A 13,999-nucleotide genomic window follows, 5' to 3' on the forward strand; every position below is an offset into this window, starting at 1 on the left:
TGAGTTACCTCCCTGGCTAGGTGAGAGGCTAGACACAGCTCTATTAGAGCTTTCCCCACCCTTTCCCAGGTCCGAGGGCTTGTCCGTGCAGAGGCGTGCCTGTCCACTGCCCTGAAGACCCAATCGACGCCCCTGACCTTGGGATGCTGCCCCCCCTTAACCTTCATTGCATGGGATTTTCCCTGGAATTTTTTGTTCCTCAATAAAAGTCCACTCCCTGGCGTTCTCTCTGTCGATAGTATCTTTTGTAAACCTCCCTATCGTTTTTTTAGATGGCTGGAGGCCGGAGCTAGGAGAAGCCTTTCAGGAGCTGGTATTAAAGGTAATGAGTCTTGATTCTTTAATTTAAAACTCCCCAGCAATTACTCATGAATCGCACCTTCTTTCATGAAGCCAGCGTAGCATTTATCAGATATGGAAAGTGCCTTCTGACTCAGGACGCTTATGGGGAAGTGGTGTTTAATAGGTTGATTTGATGGCCCTTGATGTTGAGTCACCTTAACTCATCCTAGAAAACAGATTCAAAGGCCCAGCGGTGGGGATCAAACTGAGGACTTCCGGCATGCCAGGCGAGGCTTCTACCACTGAGCTACACTTCCAGCCCTGAAGCTACTCTTAGGGGCTGTGCTCTGCCCTGGGAGATGCAGATCGTGCCTAAAGTCTGCTTTCACTCTCTGGTTCTGCAGAAGCACCCAGGATGAGGCACAGCTCTTTCCTCGCTCAAACCGTCCCGGGGAGCTTCCGTTTTGTGAGCTCTATTTTCTCAAATCTGAGTACAAATCCACGTTCAATGTAGAAAACGTAATAAGGCAACTGCTTAGCAGGTAAACGGCTGTTGTGCTAGCATGTAGGGGTGACCGCCTCCTTCGGTGGCAGGGCGACAGGCTTCAGGCTGCTCCGCGCAGCACGTGCACCCCAAGCTGGCGCTGGGTGCCTCCAGGATGTGTTTCTGGAGTCCGGCCGGGCGGCGCGGTCCGGTGCGCCCTCGGGTCCGTGGCCCACCGGGGCACTCAGCGCCGCTGCGGCAAAGTCCGGTCCCTGCTACGGCCACGCGCTCCGCAGTAGCAGCCCCGAGTCCCCCTTAGGAAGAGGCTTTTCGCGACCTCGTGGCTCCCCTGGGGGCACCGCTGGGGCGCGGGGGCAGGGCGGGCAGCTCTCGGCTGTGTGCCGGCACTCGGGGCCCTCCCCGCTGACCTCACCCGGAGCCCGGCCCGGCGCCGGCAGCGAATCGCCGCGCGGGCGCAGGGAACGCCCCGCACTCACTCGGCCGCGGCGCACGCAGGCAGCGCCCGCGCCCGCCGGGCTCTGCGACCTGGCTACCGGTCGGCGCGCTCGGGACGGCTGCGGCTCGCGTGCCCGCCCCGCAGCGGTGCCGCGCAACCGCCCCCGAACTTTCTGGAAGCGGCGCCCCCACAGCCGCCCCCGCCGTCGTCGGAGCGCGCGGCCTGCGCCGGCGCCAGCGGCCTTGGCGGCCCGCGGGGCGGGGCCAGAGAGGGGGCGGGGCCAGCGCGGGGCGCCAGCGCGCGATTCGCCCCCGGCGCGCAGGGCCCGCCTCGCCGGCGCGATGGCTCCGCCTCCGCCCTCCCCCTCCATGGCGCCGCCCGGGCTCATTCATTCCGCGCCGGGCCCGCCGGACACCTGCGTTCTGCTCCCTCCGCCCCCGGCCGCCGCCTCCTTTGCTTTCGCCGCCGCCGCCGCCAGCATGTCGGGCCCCGCCGCCGAGACGCCGTCCGCCATCCAGATCTGCCGGTAAGACGGCGGCGCGCGCCCGCGGCGCCCCCGGCCCGGCCGGGACCCCGCCGCCCGCGCCGCCCCTTCCCCGCCGGCCTCGCCCGCGGATGCCGCCCCCACCGGCATCCGCTGCGGGCCGGGCGGTGTTCACCCCTCGCCTCCCGGCGCCGATGCCCGGAACCCCCTCCCTGGCAGGGATGCGCCTCGCGATGCTGCGGAACCGGGCGGCCCCGTCGGCTCCTCCCACCGGCCTCCCGGCCGCATCCCAAGGGCGGCGGCCGCCGTCACCCGGCTTAGGGTGGAGGAAGCGGGACCGGACCGGGCCGGCGACGGGCGGAGGCGGCGCACAGCCCTGGTGGCGTGCCCAGCTCGCCGCGCCCCGGGCCACGCGCCCCAGCCCCGGTTCCTGCAGGATTCGGGAGGTGACCTCGGCCGCGGTGCCTGAGCGAACCTGAGCACCCAGAGATGCACGTAGATGCCCTCGTTCGAGCTCGTGGGTGTGTACCCCTGTGGGAGGGGGCTGCAGATCTACCATCTCTGAAGTGCTCTGCTTTGGTGGAGGGGAGAGCAGGTGTTGTTAAAACGAGGAACAGATACTGCTCTTCTTCTCTAGCGGTTCACTGCTCAGCAAAGGGAATGAGTGGTGCATCCTCCTGGAAGCATCTTACACAATAGGGGCAAGTATTGTTGTAAAAATGCTCCATTCCCCCATCCTTCCTCCATGGGTCCAGCTTAGATAGAACCGGAACCCCCAAGGGAAGCTGGAGATCATGAGCGAACTGGTTTCTCATAGGAGTGGGGAGGGCAGCCTCAAGGTTACTCTGCGTCTGGCAGAATGGAAGCCGGGGAAAGCTGGCATTTGTGCATGAGCTAAGTAAGGATCAGGAGTCTGGCCACTGTGGCCACCTGCCATGGACCCCTAGTGAGAGTTTTGGGGGTGGGTGCCTCAAATGCAGAAGTTGGGTATCCCGCTGACCTTGGGCCCAAACCATACCCCCATGGGACAGGTTACTTTTCCTGTGGATGTTACAGTCTCCGTAAAAGGCTAGGTGTATTGGTAAGTGCTATTAAGTGGAGCTCAGTTAGCCTTCTGTCTTGGCTGAGGTCCTTTTCCCACTTCAAGGTCAGTTTTGATTTTCCTAGAGGGAAGTCTTTGGGGAAGCCCTGATTAATTTTCTTTGTTAGGTGGCTCTCCTGGCCCCACTCACTCCAGCCCTTCAGGGGCAAAGGTGATAGCAATTACTGATATTTGGATGTAGATGGGCCTGGAATCAGGTCTTCTTATCTGGCTGATTTAGGGGCATCTTGGGCTTCATTGTTTACAAGAGGGTTTTTAGCTGTCTCATCTCACAATTTGCCCAGCTTCCCTTGGAGGTCGGGTGGTAGGTACCTCCACCCCTCCTGCTGTGTAGAGGAGGAAATTGAGTAACTCAATAAACTCATCCAGCTCCAGAGCTCTGGAGGCATGTCCCGCCCTGGTCTTCTGATTACAGTGTTCTTCCACTCCTCTGGCAAATAAAGAAAATACTGGTCTGAATCTACCCTAGAAGGGCTGGGCTCTTATTTACTTCTTATCAGGGTGAGGATTAGCAGTCAATACTTTTTTCTACTAGCTTTGAATAGTTTTTCTCCAGCATTAGACACTTGCATAAGCTGACAAGCACACGTGTGCACTTTTTCTTACCTATTGCTTCTACAAGATTGCCTTTTGCTACCCCAGAATGACAGATGCATATTGTCCCTAAGTGGCAGCCTTGGCTGAGGGATGCCAGAGCAGGATCCTGGCTGAGGTGAGCCTCAGGCAAAGAACATGAATGCCAAGGGAAGGGAGTGGAAAGGGTGGTGGTCACTCTGGCTTGCCCCTTGGAAACCCTGGACACCAGAGAGTGGGTATAGCAGGGTAGGGAGCCCTTTAAGGACATCTGAGCCAGCACCTGAGTTGAAAGAGGAGCCACCTGGCCTAGCTCATCCAAGCCATGAATTTTAACAAGACTTCACTCTTCACTGGACACCAGCAGGAGCAGAGCCCTGGGAGGGAAGCTGAGGAGTGGAAAATTTAGTCTGCCTGTCTTGAGGGTGGTCACAGCCTAGCAGGGCAAGGGTGCCAGAGTCCTCACCCTCCTAGAAACTAGGGTAATCACATGTCTCAGTTCAGAAGCTATTGAAGGAATGTAGCTTCAAAGCAAGTGTGAGCAGGGGTGTAGGCAGCTCTGTATCCTAGGCCTGAGGGAGGGATGGGTTTAGCCTCTGCCCTGTGGACACAGAGTGACCTGAGCACGCTGCTTCACCTTCAAGCCCCTGCTGCTCATGGGTAGCTCTGAGTGCCCACTGCTTGGCACCTTGCAAGTCAGTGGAAGCTCTTTATGTGACAGGTGGGGCACTGGCCCAGGAGGCCGATGGCCTGAGTTCCACACCCTGCTCTGCCTCTTGCTTCAGGCACATTCCTTAATCTCACCAGACCTCGGTGTCTGTGTTTATAAATTGAAATTGTACAGTGCCTGTCTTGTAAGTATTGTGAGGAGTGATATCTGACACTTATAAACATGAGCTCACGAAAGAGAGAGCTGGGCTGGGGATATAGCTCAGTTGGTAGAGTGCTTGCTGTGTATGCACAAGGCCCTGGGTTTGGTCCCCAGCAACACACACACACACACACTCACACAAAGACAAAGGATGAGAGCCACAGCTTGGGCAGCCAGGCCCGTGTGGGCTGTGGATGTCGTGCCCTCCTCATTTTGAGCCAGCCTAGAGAGATACAGCCAGCCCTCCCACAGCTGTGCCAGAGGAGGGAGACTTGGTATAAGGGGCCTAGCAGGCACATAACCTCAGAGCCTGCTTGTGGGGAGCTGTGTGAGGTATGTGTGTGGGGGGGTCGTTTTGCTTGTCCTGCTCTCAGATGCAGATCTGCCCCCGCGCCCGAGAGCAGGGACTGCTCTGTGTGTGTGACCGAGAATGCCTGCCCTGGAGCCTGGGTCTCCTAGACGTGCCAGTGGACGCTGGTTGAGTGGTGATGTTTAGTATGTTGTGGGGTTGGAACATTTTCCCTTGGGGCTCCATCTTTGGCTTTACAATGGAATTAGTGAAAACAGAATCTGATTTACAGAAATCACTCAGCTAATATTCTGAACAGTCCAGGAAGTAATGTACAGAGCTGACTCCCTTCCTGTTGGGATGTGGGGATCCTAGTGAAGATGCAGTCTTTGCCTGTGATCCCAGGGCTCTGGAGGCCCAGGCAGGAGGATGGCAGGGAGGCCAGCCTGGGCAACTTAGCAAGACCCTGTTTCAAAATTAAAAAAAAAAAAAAAGGCTTATGTAGCTCAGTGATCATCTAGCATGCCTGAGCCCTTGAGTTCAGTCCCCACACTGCAGGAATACCACCAGCACCACCACCTGTGAGGTGGGATGTACTGACACTAAAACATACCTATGTTAAACTTGCAGTTCGGGCTGGGAATGTGGCTCAAGCGGTAGCGCGCTGGCCTGGCATGCGTGCGGCCCGGGTTCGATCCTCAGCACCACATACAAACAGAGATGTTGTGTCCGCCGAGAACTAAAAAATAAATATTAAAAAAATTCTCTCTTTATCTCTCTCTCTCTCTCTCTCTCTCTCTCACTCTCCCTTTAAAAAAAAAAAACTTGCAGTTCACTAAGTTGTGACATGTGTACACCTGTATGATGGCCACCTTGTCATAACAATATTTCCATCACCCTGGAAAGTCCCCATCTGTCCGTTGGCAGTCATTTCCCTTCCTCATCACTGCAAGCAGATCTGTTTTCTCTCCCTCCAGTTTTGCCTTTTCTAGAGTTTCATACTGGCGGACTCCGCAGCACTGTGTCTGTGACCTGGCTGGTGTGTGTGTGGCTCTTTCTCTGTGTCGCCTGGTAATCTTCCGTTCCCTGGACATCGAAACTGATTGCTTTCCTCACCAGTCCAGGAGCAGCTGGGCTCTTCCTAACTTTCAGCAATTGCGAATAAGGTCCTCAAATGCAGACTTCAGAAAGCTTAGGACTTAATGGAACAAATTCAAACTGTCCCTTGATAGTCAACGATGTCAAGGACTTTGCATTACACATTTTAGGTGGGATCATTGTTTTGAGCTTGTATGTGTGTGTATGTGTATGTTTAAGACATGGTCTTGCTGTGTTGCCCAGGTTTGCCTCTAAAGCCTGAGCTCAAGAGACTTTCCTGCCTCAGCCTCCTGAGAAGTATGCACCACTGTAGCGTGCCTAATCCCAGCTACTCGGCGGGCTGAGGCAGTAGGATCACAAGTTTGAGGTCAGCCTGAGCAACTGAACAAGACCCCATCTTTTTTTTTTTAATTTAATTTATTTTTTGGTTAGACACAATACCTTTATTTTGTTTATTTATTTATTTTTATGTGGTGTTGAGGATCGAACCCAGGGCCTTGCACATGCTAGGTGAGCGCTTTACCACTGAGCCACAACTCCAGCCCCCCCACTTTTTTTTTAGTTGTAGTTGGACACAATACCTTTATTTTATTTATTTTTATGTGGTGCTGAGGATTGAACCCAGTGCCTCACACTAGCTAGGTGAGTGCTCTACACTGAGCCACAACCCCAGCCCATAAGACCCCATCTTAAAATAAAAATGGAAAGGGCTGGGGGTATAGTTTGGTGGTGGATCCCCTGGGTTCAGTGTTATCTTTTATAGGGAATGCTGAGATGTTTACAGATGCTGTGCTCTGAGGTCTAGGATCTTCTGCGCAATAATCTGGCATGGGAGAGTGAGAGGAGCAGAGAGGAAACCAGAGGGGTCCAGCTGATTGTTTTAGGAACGGCAGGATGGGGGACATGGCTCGTTCCCTCCGTCTCTCCACTCTTATAACCTTTGATTCCTTCTACAATAAGGAGTAAAAAAAAAAACCAGGCTTCTGAGCCCCCTACCCCAGACCCAGAAGCTGCATTTTCCCCACCCTCCAGGAATTGCCACACTTCTTAGCCTCCCTGCCAGACCAGGACCTCTGCACCACTTGGCAGCCTGCCAGCCCTGTTGGCACCTGTGGTACCCACGCACTGAGAGCTTTTGGCCCAGGTGGAACCTGTGCTTCTACTTGACAGAGGCAGGCCAGGCTGAGTGGTGTAGAGGCATGAAGGTCTGGGAGACAGGGCTTTGGAGGGTGATCCTCCTGTCCCACAGATGGGCGGTGTCCTGTCCCTGTCTCCTCCTCTGATTTGCTCAGGACAGAGCCTGGGCTGTGTGGCTTCAAGCCCAGTCATGAATTTCTTACATCACCGGCTCTGGCTTCAGAAGCTCATTCGCCAGTTGGTAGGAGAGGAAGAGGGAGCCCAGACGCACTCCCTCTGGGAGCCCTGTGGGATCAGAACGCTCACTGCCAAGCTGGCCAGTGGACACTGGAGCTAAGCGCCTGCCTGGAGGAAGCTGGGTAAACCCTTGAGCCTATTCACTGCAGAATGAAGCCGCTGGCTAGGGCCCTTTGCCTCTGGGAGCTTGGGAGACAGGCTGCTTCCTGGAGACTGGTGACTGGCCAGAAGTGTGTGTGGCCTGGGGGAAGATGCTGGGCTTCTGTCCTGAAGGCTTTTGGAACCAGGACTAATTTTCTGCAGTCCCGCCCTTGCATCACCAGAACGGGAAGGTAGGATGACTGGCAGTATTCCGTGCCCAGAAGTGTCGTGTACCCCCAACCCCCCATCCCCACGTGATTTGGAGGATCTGATGGGAATCCCTGGGAAGGAACAGTGGGGGTGGGGTCTTGGTGAGTTGTCTGTTTTGTGTCTGAGTTTGTCAGTCTTAGTGGAGACCTGTCTTGTTCTTCCCCCCTGGGCCAACCTCTGACCTGCACTCTTCAAGCAGCTGGGCTGCTGGTGTCTGCTCCCTCTGCTCCCAGCTGGGTTCCCCCAGAGGTTGTGCAGGGCAAGGGGAGGTGGCCAGCGGCTTACAAAGGGCTTTTGCATCTTTTATTTCTTTTAAGTTTTGCAAAACTTAGCCCAGTGGGCCTGTGTGTCTGGGCCAGCTTTGTTGGATTGTGGTTCACCCCTGCTGTGCAGCTCAGGTGGTTTTCCGGTGTGACCGTGTGGGTTCAGTCAAGTTTGCAGGGGGTGGTAGTCTTTTGTTCTCTGGCTTGGAGTTCCTGTGACCCCACCCTCCAGGCTCCAGAGTGACCAGAGAATCTTTGTATGCTAATGAGATGACTGGTGGCTGGGGCCCTAGGCAGGATCAGAAGGTTGGAAACGCCCACAGGGGGTCAGGCCTAGGGTTGAGTTAATCACCTGGTCAGTGATTTGGTCATGAAATCTCCCTAAGAAGCTGGGGGCTGGCAGGCCCAGAGAGGCAGGAAGCTCTGCGCCCTTACCTTGCTCTCCGAGTCTCTCCCTCTGTTCTTGGGTTTTGTCCTTTATAATAAACCTGAGATAGTGAAGTCCCTCCTCATCTGTGAGCTGTTCTAGCAATGATGGAACTTGAGGAAGTGCTCCTGGGAACCCCTGGTTAACAGATGGTTGTTACCCCTGGGACTTGGGACAGGTGTTCAGGGCTCTGCACTGACTCTGGGACTCAGTGTCAGCATTGAACTAAATTGTAGAACCCTGGAGTTGTGTTTATTATCAGAAGTGTGGTGAGTAGGAACAGCTCTCCTGGGAGAGGACATGCCCAGGTGACTCCGGCTGTCTGGAAGGGGAGCAGCATAGCACACTCCCTCCACTCCTCAGAGCCATTCTTGTCTCCACTCTTGCCAGCACTTGCTGTTGGCCTGATTGTAGTCATCTTCCTGGGTGTGAAGTGCTATCTGAGTGTGGTTTTGATTTGCATTTCCTCAATGAATAATGCATGGGACATCTTTGCTTGTGCTTATGGTCATTTGCTTATCTTTGGAGGATTGTCTAGTCAGGCCCTTTGCCTACTTTGCAACTGGCTGATTTGTCTTTTTGTTAATTGAGCTATAAGAATTTGTTACATATTCCAGGTAAAAGTCCCCCTCTCAGATAACAATATTTTTAAATTAATGTTTTCCAGTTTTTTTTTTTTTTTAAAGAGAGAGTGATAGAGGGAGAGAGAGAGAGAGAATTTTTTAATATTTATTTTTTAGTTCTCGGCAGACACAACATCTTTGTTGGTATGTGGTGCTGAGGATCGAACCCGGGCCGCACGCATGCCAGACGAGCGCGCTACCGCTTGAGCCACATCCCCAGCCCCAATTTTTTCCAGTTTTTAAAAATTGCATTGGGCCCTGCGTTCGAGCACCTGCCCGGCCGAACGGGCAGGTGACGCTGGGTTCCATCCCCAACACCACAACAAGCAAACACAAAATGCAACAAATGGAACTTGCGCACACCGCCCTCCATCTCTAGCCCTCTTCCCCTTGTAGGGGGATGCTCATCCCTGCTCGGCTCCCCTGGGCCCTGGGGGTTTCATGTGGTGGAATCATGCAGTACCTGTCTGCTGTGAGGGCTCCTTTCGCTTAGCGTGATGTCCTCAAGTCATCCGAGCTGCAGTGTGTCTAGTGGCCTTGCCTCGGAAGGCTGGATAGCCTGTGGCATGGGTGACATTTTGCTCATATGCTCCTGTGGCTGGACACTGCCTTGCCCCCAGTTTTAGCCACTGTGAAGAACGCCACTGTGAACTTGAGTGCCCATCTCCTCTGAGATGCTGTTTTCTGTTCTTTTGGGTGTATATCCAGAAATGGGATCTAGTGGCGATTCGGTTTCTGGGTGTTTGAGGAACCCCACAGTGTTTTCCACAGACGGCACCCTTGACATGGCTCCGGGGGTGCAGCGAGGCCAGGTTGTCCACATCCTCACCGATGCTTGTTTTTGTTTTTGTTTTTTTTTGGATGGGTTGAGGGTGTTACTGCAAAATTAACCAGAGTCTTTTCAGTGATAAACAAACTGTCCCCCATGGAGCCCTTTGGGGAGTCCATTTTCTGCTTTTTTTTTTTTTTTTTGATTAATGTCCTCCTGGGTGTGAGGTGCGGCTCCTGTTTTCCGTTGTATTTGCATAATGATTAGTGATGTGGGCACCTTTCAAGTGTTTATGGGTAGTGTGTATATCGTCTGTGGGTAAATGTCTACTCAAGTTCTTTGCCCATTTTTAAAAAAAATTTTTTAGTTGTAGATGAACATAATACCTTTATTTTTTATTTTTACGTGGTTCCGGGGATCGAACCCAGTGCCTCACGCATGCTAGGCAAGCACTGTACCACTGAGCCACAACCCCAGCCCTCTTTGCCCATTTTTGAATTGGGTATGTTGTTCTAAAAGTTTTCCATATATTTAGAATATTAATTTCTTATCGTTTATATGATCTGCAAATTTTTTTTCTATTTTTGTGGCTTGTCTTTATACTATTTTTTTATATTTATTTTTCAGTTTTAGTTGGACACAACACCTTTATTTTATTTATTTATTTATTTTTATGTGGTGCTGAGGATCAAACCTAGTGCCCCGCCTGTGCTAAGCGAGCAGCTCTATGGCCAAGCCCCAACCCTGGAGCGCTTTACCACTGAGCTACATCCCCAGCCCTTTTTATGTCTTATTTATTTTATTTTTAATTTATTTTTTTTATGGTGCTGGGGATTGAACCCAGGGCCTTGTGCCTGCGAGGCAAGCACTCTACCAGCTGAGCTATAGCCCCAGCCCTTATTTCTTATTTTGGAAGGCGGCTATGCTCACCGCTAAACCACCATCGCAGATTTATTTATTTATTTTTATTTTGGAATGGCCTCTCACTAAGTTGCTGAGGATAGCTTTGAACTTGCGATCTTCCTGTCTCAGCCTTTGTGTGGCCTCTGTGCCCTGCACCTTTATACTCTCTTGATAATTTTTTTTTTTTTAAAGAGAGAGAAGAGAGAGAGAAAGAGAATTTTTTAATATTTATTTTTTAGCTTTCGGTGGATACAACATCTTTATTTTATTTTTATGTGGTGCTGAGGATCGAACCCAGCGCCCCGCGCATACCAGGCAAGCGCGTTACCACTTGAGCCACATCCCTAGCCCCAATACTTTTGTTTAATTTATTTTTTCCATCAATTTTTTTTTTTTAATGTGGTGCAGAGAATTGAACTCAATGCCTCTCATGGTGCTAGGCAAGCGATCTACTACTGAGCCACTATCCCAGCCCTCTGTCTCTTTTTTTTTTTTCTTTTTTTTTGTGATGCAGGGGATTGATCCCAGGGCCTCAAGTGTTGGATATTCTTTTAATGCACAATTTTAAAAAAGTGTCATGAAATCCAGTTTATCTAATTTTTCTTTTGTGCCTTTGGTGTCATGACCAAAAAATTAGAGCCACATTCAATGTTGTGAAGCTTTGTTTTGTTTTCTTCTGGGTGCTTTATGGCTTACATTTAGGCCTTATGATCATTTTGAGTTAACTCTTACAGATTTTGTTAGGTAAGGGTCAAACTTCATTCTTTTTTATTTTTTTCTTGTTGGGGCTTGAACCCAGGTCTTCACACAGGTGGGCAAATGCTCTACCACAGGGCCGCACTCTCTTTTAATTTTGAGACAGGGTCTTGCTAAGTTGCTGAGGCTGGCCTTGAACTCAGGGTCGTCCTGCCTCAGGCCCGGCCCCCCCCCCCCCCCCCCCCCCCCCCCCCGTAGCTGGCATTACAGGTGTGGCCACTGCACCTGGCCACCTTTTCATTTCAGGGATATCTTTGGAAACACACAGGTTTTAATTTTGATAAAGTCCAGTTGATTCTTGTTTTTTATTTTTGTTTGTTTTGGTTTTTTGGTGCTGGGGATTGAACGCAGGGCTTGTGCTTGGGAGGCAAGCACTCTACCAGCTGAGCTACGTCCCCAGCCCCTTATTTTTGGTTGCTTGTGCTTTCGTTGTCATGTCTAAGAAACCTTTGTCACAAGATCCAAGGAGATAAAGATTTACTTGTGCTCGTTGCATTCAGGTGATGGCCTGCTGTGAGTTCCTGGCATGGGGGTGAGGTGGGGTCCAGCTTCGTCCTTTTGCATGTGGACACACCTCTTTTCACAGACAAGAGGTCACTTTTCTTAGCTGAAGTCCAGATGCTAGGTACATGGGGGGCCGAGACCACTGTCCTCCTGACCTCACAGAGGCTTCTTCCCACAGCCCCGCCCCCTTTCTCTGAACTCTCATTTCCAAGGGGACCTATGCAGAAAGTCCATGAGCAGCAATCAAAACTAGTGCTCCTCCTGCCCAGCAGGAGCGGGTCCTGCTGTGCCTGACCTCCAGAGCTTTCTTTCCCCTCCCACCCTGAATACCAGCCTTTGTCCCCTGCTGGCCTTCCTGCCACCTCTTCTCCCCCTCCCCCAGGTCTTTTTCTGTGGCTTTAGCCTATCCAGTCGGGGCCAGCTCCCTTGGGCCAGAGGCACAGGCATGCAGCAGGCCAGGGCCAAAGTGTATTGAAAACCTCTGCAGTTGGGAGTCTGCGTGGAGCACTGCTCTTGAGCTTGCCCCAGGGCTGCCATCTGGTTGGGCATCAGAGACTTAGGCAAATCAGTTTTAAACCCAGCTGGGGAGGTAGCTCTCAGAGGGGAGTTAACTACTCAGGAGAAGGAATTTTTGCTAGGCAGGGGCTCTACCTCTGAGCTATACTTGTCCCTTTTTATTTTTTATTTTGAGACAGGGTCTTGCTAAGTTGTAGAGGCTGGACTTGACTTTGCCATCCTCCTACCTCAGCGTCCTGATTCTCCCTGCAACCGTGCTTGCCTAACCTTAGGGTTAGGGTTAGGGTTTGGGTTTGGTGTTTGCAAAACAAATCTCCCCACCCTCTCTGCGGGCTGTGGGTCTGAGCACCTGACAGTGTGTCGGGGAAGCCTGGTTTTCTGGGGGGGGGCTGCAGCCAGGGTCACCTTCCCATGGTGCTCAGTTCCAGAAAGCACAGCAGTTGTTCACATTGGTTTGAACCCAGCAGTGCTTAACCACTGAGCCACATCCCTAGCCCTTTTTTATTTTGAGACAGTATCACCAAGTTGCTGAGAGCCTCACTAAATTGCTGGGGCTGAACTTGCAATCCTCCTGCTTCAGCCTCCTGAGCCACTGGGATTACAGGTGTGCACAATTGTCCACGTTTTATAGACGGGGAAACTGAAGCAGAAGTAGCCAGCCCAGGGTCAGTAGGATGACTAGAGCCCAGGCTTCTGGAACTGAGTTCTCTGTGCCTCACTGCGCGCTGGGGGCCTGGTGGGGAGGAGGGAGGTGCAGCCCAGGTGTATATACACAGTGGAGTTTTATTCAGTCATAAAAATGAAATTGTTGCTGGGCACAGTGGCGCATGCCTGAAATCCCAGCAATTTGGGAGGCTGAGACAGGAGGATTGTGAGTTCAAAGCCAGCCTCAGCAAAAGTGAAGTGCTAAGCGATTTGGTGAGACCTTGTTTCTAAATAAAATGCAAAATAGGCCTGGGGATGTGGCTCAGTGGCCGAGGGCCCTGAGGTCAATCCCCAGCACCCCCCTTAAAAAAAAATAGAAATTGTCATTTGTAAGTAAATGGATAGAACTAGAGACCATCAATGTTAAGTGAAATAAGTCAGACTCAGAAGGTCAAAGGTTGTATGTTTTCTCTCAAATACGGAAGCTAGAAAAGAAAAAGGAAAAGAAAGGTGGGGTGAGCTCATGAAAATCAAAGGGAGCTCAGTAGAGGAGAGGTTGGGAGGCAGGGAGGGAAGGGAGCGCTGAGGAGTGATACTGGCCAAATGACATGTTGAATGGTGTGCGGGTACGGGTGTGTGACAGTAGATCCCTCACTAAATTGCTGGGGCTGAACTTGCAATGTCATGATGTACAACTGCCATGCACCAATGAAGATGTGGAAAGAAAAAGAACTACGGAAAAAAACCCAGGTAATAGGGAAGCGCTGGCCCCCCAGTGCAGTGGGGAGGGTGTTCTGGCCCTGGGAGGAGACTGGACACCGCCTCTGGTTCTCATAACTGGTCTCCTGAGCCTGGGAAGCTGCATGCTGTGTGCCCTGCTGTCACCAAGGAAAAGGGCTGGACCTGTGCACTCATCACGGGGAAGGGTCTTCTAAGGCTGGGACTCTAGGTACATGCCATCGTGCCCACCCTGTCCCCAGGCTTCTGATGGTAGTCCTGATTGAACCAGCTGAAGATCTCATTGCCTCTCGGGCATCCACGTGCTGCGCAGGCACACACTCTGGGCCTCGGAGAGGAGGGAGCGCTGTAGCTGGTGGCCGCTGCCCCAGTAGGCGCCAGCTGGCCTGTTCCCCTGTGGCTGCTGCCGTGCTCATCTGTTGTGCTCTCTTTGGAACTCAGTGCTACGAGGGGAATTGTTCTTGATGCTCGGCGCCCCCAGAAGCCAGGT

The 13,999-nt window shown here is 52.5% G+C and overlaps 1 protein-coding gene across 3 annotated transcripts in view; it reads left to right on the forward strand.

Annotated features, from left to right (window-relative positions):
* Positions 1–881: 881 nt before the first annotated feature.
* ACOT7 (acyl-CoA thioesterase 7) overlaps positions 882–13,999 on the forward strand; it is an 86,426-nt gene continuing 73,308 nt past the window's right edge. The window contains exon 1 of one of the 3 annotated variants that reach the window (XM_081306597.1): positions 882–1,749. In XM_081306597.1, coding sequence (XP_081162723.1) covers positions 1,565–1,749 — 185 coding nt within the window. In that variant the 5' untranslated portion in view covers positions 882–1,564. Of the gene's footprint in view, positions 1,750–7,109; positions 7,347–13,999 lie in introns of those variants that run through there. The other 2 variants (XM_081306595.1, XM_081306596.1) reach the window with 2 other exon arrangements.

The sequence above is a fragment of the Spermophilus citellus genome (assembly GCF_964194105.1).
Source record: "Spermophilus citellus genome assembly, chromosome: 9".
Classification (NCBI taxonomy): Eukaryota; Metazoa; Chordata; class Mammalia; order Rodentia; family Sciuridae; genus Spermophilus; species Spermophilus citellus.